The following is a 1,389-nucleotide window of genomic DNA, read 5'->3' on the forward strand; positions in this document are numbered from 1 at the left end:
GCATGTGTGACACATAGAAACAAGGAAAACCATCTTATGGACTGGAAGAATGCAGAGCTGCTGATGCGGGAACCAGACAAAATCCGCAGGAAGTGTTTAGAAGCAGCAATCATTCAAGGAACGAACACTATTGAACAAAACAGGGGCATGTTTAACATATCTCCTCACATTATTCCCCTAATACCCATGGCCAGCAAAATCTGCAATATTTAAACCACCCTTTTTGGACATTTCGCTCACGGACGTTTGGGCCAGCATTCTCATCCTTTCCCAGTGTCCAATCCCCCCCCCCTTCTCCTCCTCCTCCTCTTCATCCCCCTCCTTTTCTCTCCCCGTTCCCTCCTTTCCCCTTATCTAATCTCAAGCCTTTGTATCTCAACTTGTACTTGAAAAAGCTGTAATAAGCTAAACGTCGTACAAATAAAGGCTCCGTCCTCATATGGTGTTTATCTCGTCAATATATTATATATATATATATATATATATATATATATATATATATATACATACATACATATACCAAGGCTTTTTCCCCCTTCCAAGGGAGGTAGCCACAAAAGGAAAGGCATAAAAACACTCCCACCCATTTCATCCCTAAATACACTCCACACCCCTCCCACCCTTCCTCTCATCTGAGCACCTCCTGGATGACGGGTCATCCCTGAACCCTGCCCACCGCCCTGGGTCAGAAGCAGTGTCGCAAGACACAGCACATCCACAGCAAGGCCGCTTCATTCAATCGGCGACCCCCCCTCTCCGCCCCCCCCCTGCATACAAGGAGAGGACGGGGAGAAATCCCTTCGGGCTGCGTCAAAATTTACTCACACATACTACCCCACCCCCCACCCCCCCGCCCATTCCTCCTCATGTCGTCACAACATCATCCATATACAACCATTCTCCACTCACCTCTGTCTTCCGTCCTCTCCCTTCCTTCCTCAACAGACATTCCCCTCTTCCCCAAAGCCCCCTTCACCCCATCCATCCACCTCATCCTAGGACGTCCCCTCATGTTCACTCCCTCCACATCTGCCTTCCATACCTCTTTTACTAGTCTTTCGTCACTCATTCTTTCCATGTGTCCAAACCATCCTAATATTCTTTCATCAACCCTCTCTCCCAAATCCTTTTTCACCCCTGTTCTCCTCCTCACCTCCTCATTTCTCACTCTATCTAGCCTAGTAACCCCCACCATACTTCTCAGACACCTCATCTCAAACACATTCAAACTCCTTCTCTCTTCTTCTCTTATGTTCCACGTTTCTGCCCCATACAGTGCTGTTGGCACAATCACTCCTTCATACAGTCTCCTCTTCGCATCCATTTCCAAATGTCTATTTCTCATTACACTCTTTAAACCACCAAGGCATTTACTCGCTTCTCTCAATC

At 47.2% G+C, this 1,389-nt stretch overlaps 1 protein-coding gene across 1 annotated transcript in view; it reads left to right on the forward strand.

Moving 5' to 3' along the window:
• The window catches only part of LOC143030473 (uncharacterized), an 8,474-nt gene extending 8,261 nt beyond the window's left edge, over positions 1–213 (forward strand). Inside the window, exon 4 of the mRNA XM_076193622.1 lies at positions 1–213. This exon is cut by the window's left edge and continues 347 nt beyond it. Within this exon, the coding sequence (XP_076049737.1) occupies positions 1–213 (213 nt within the window).
• Positions 214–1,389: the final 1,176 nt, after the last annotated feature.

This window comes from Oratosquilla oratoria, chromosome 12 (assembly GCF_046742065.1).
Source record: "Oratosquilla oratoria isolate Oo_2021 chromosome 12, ASM4674206v1, whole genome shotgun sequence".
NCBI classification, from domain to species: Eukaryota; Metazoa; Arthropoda; class Malacostraca; order Stomatopoda; family Squillidae; genus Oratosquilla; species Oratosquilla oratoria.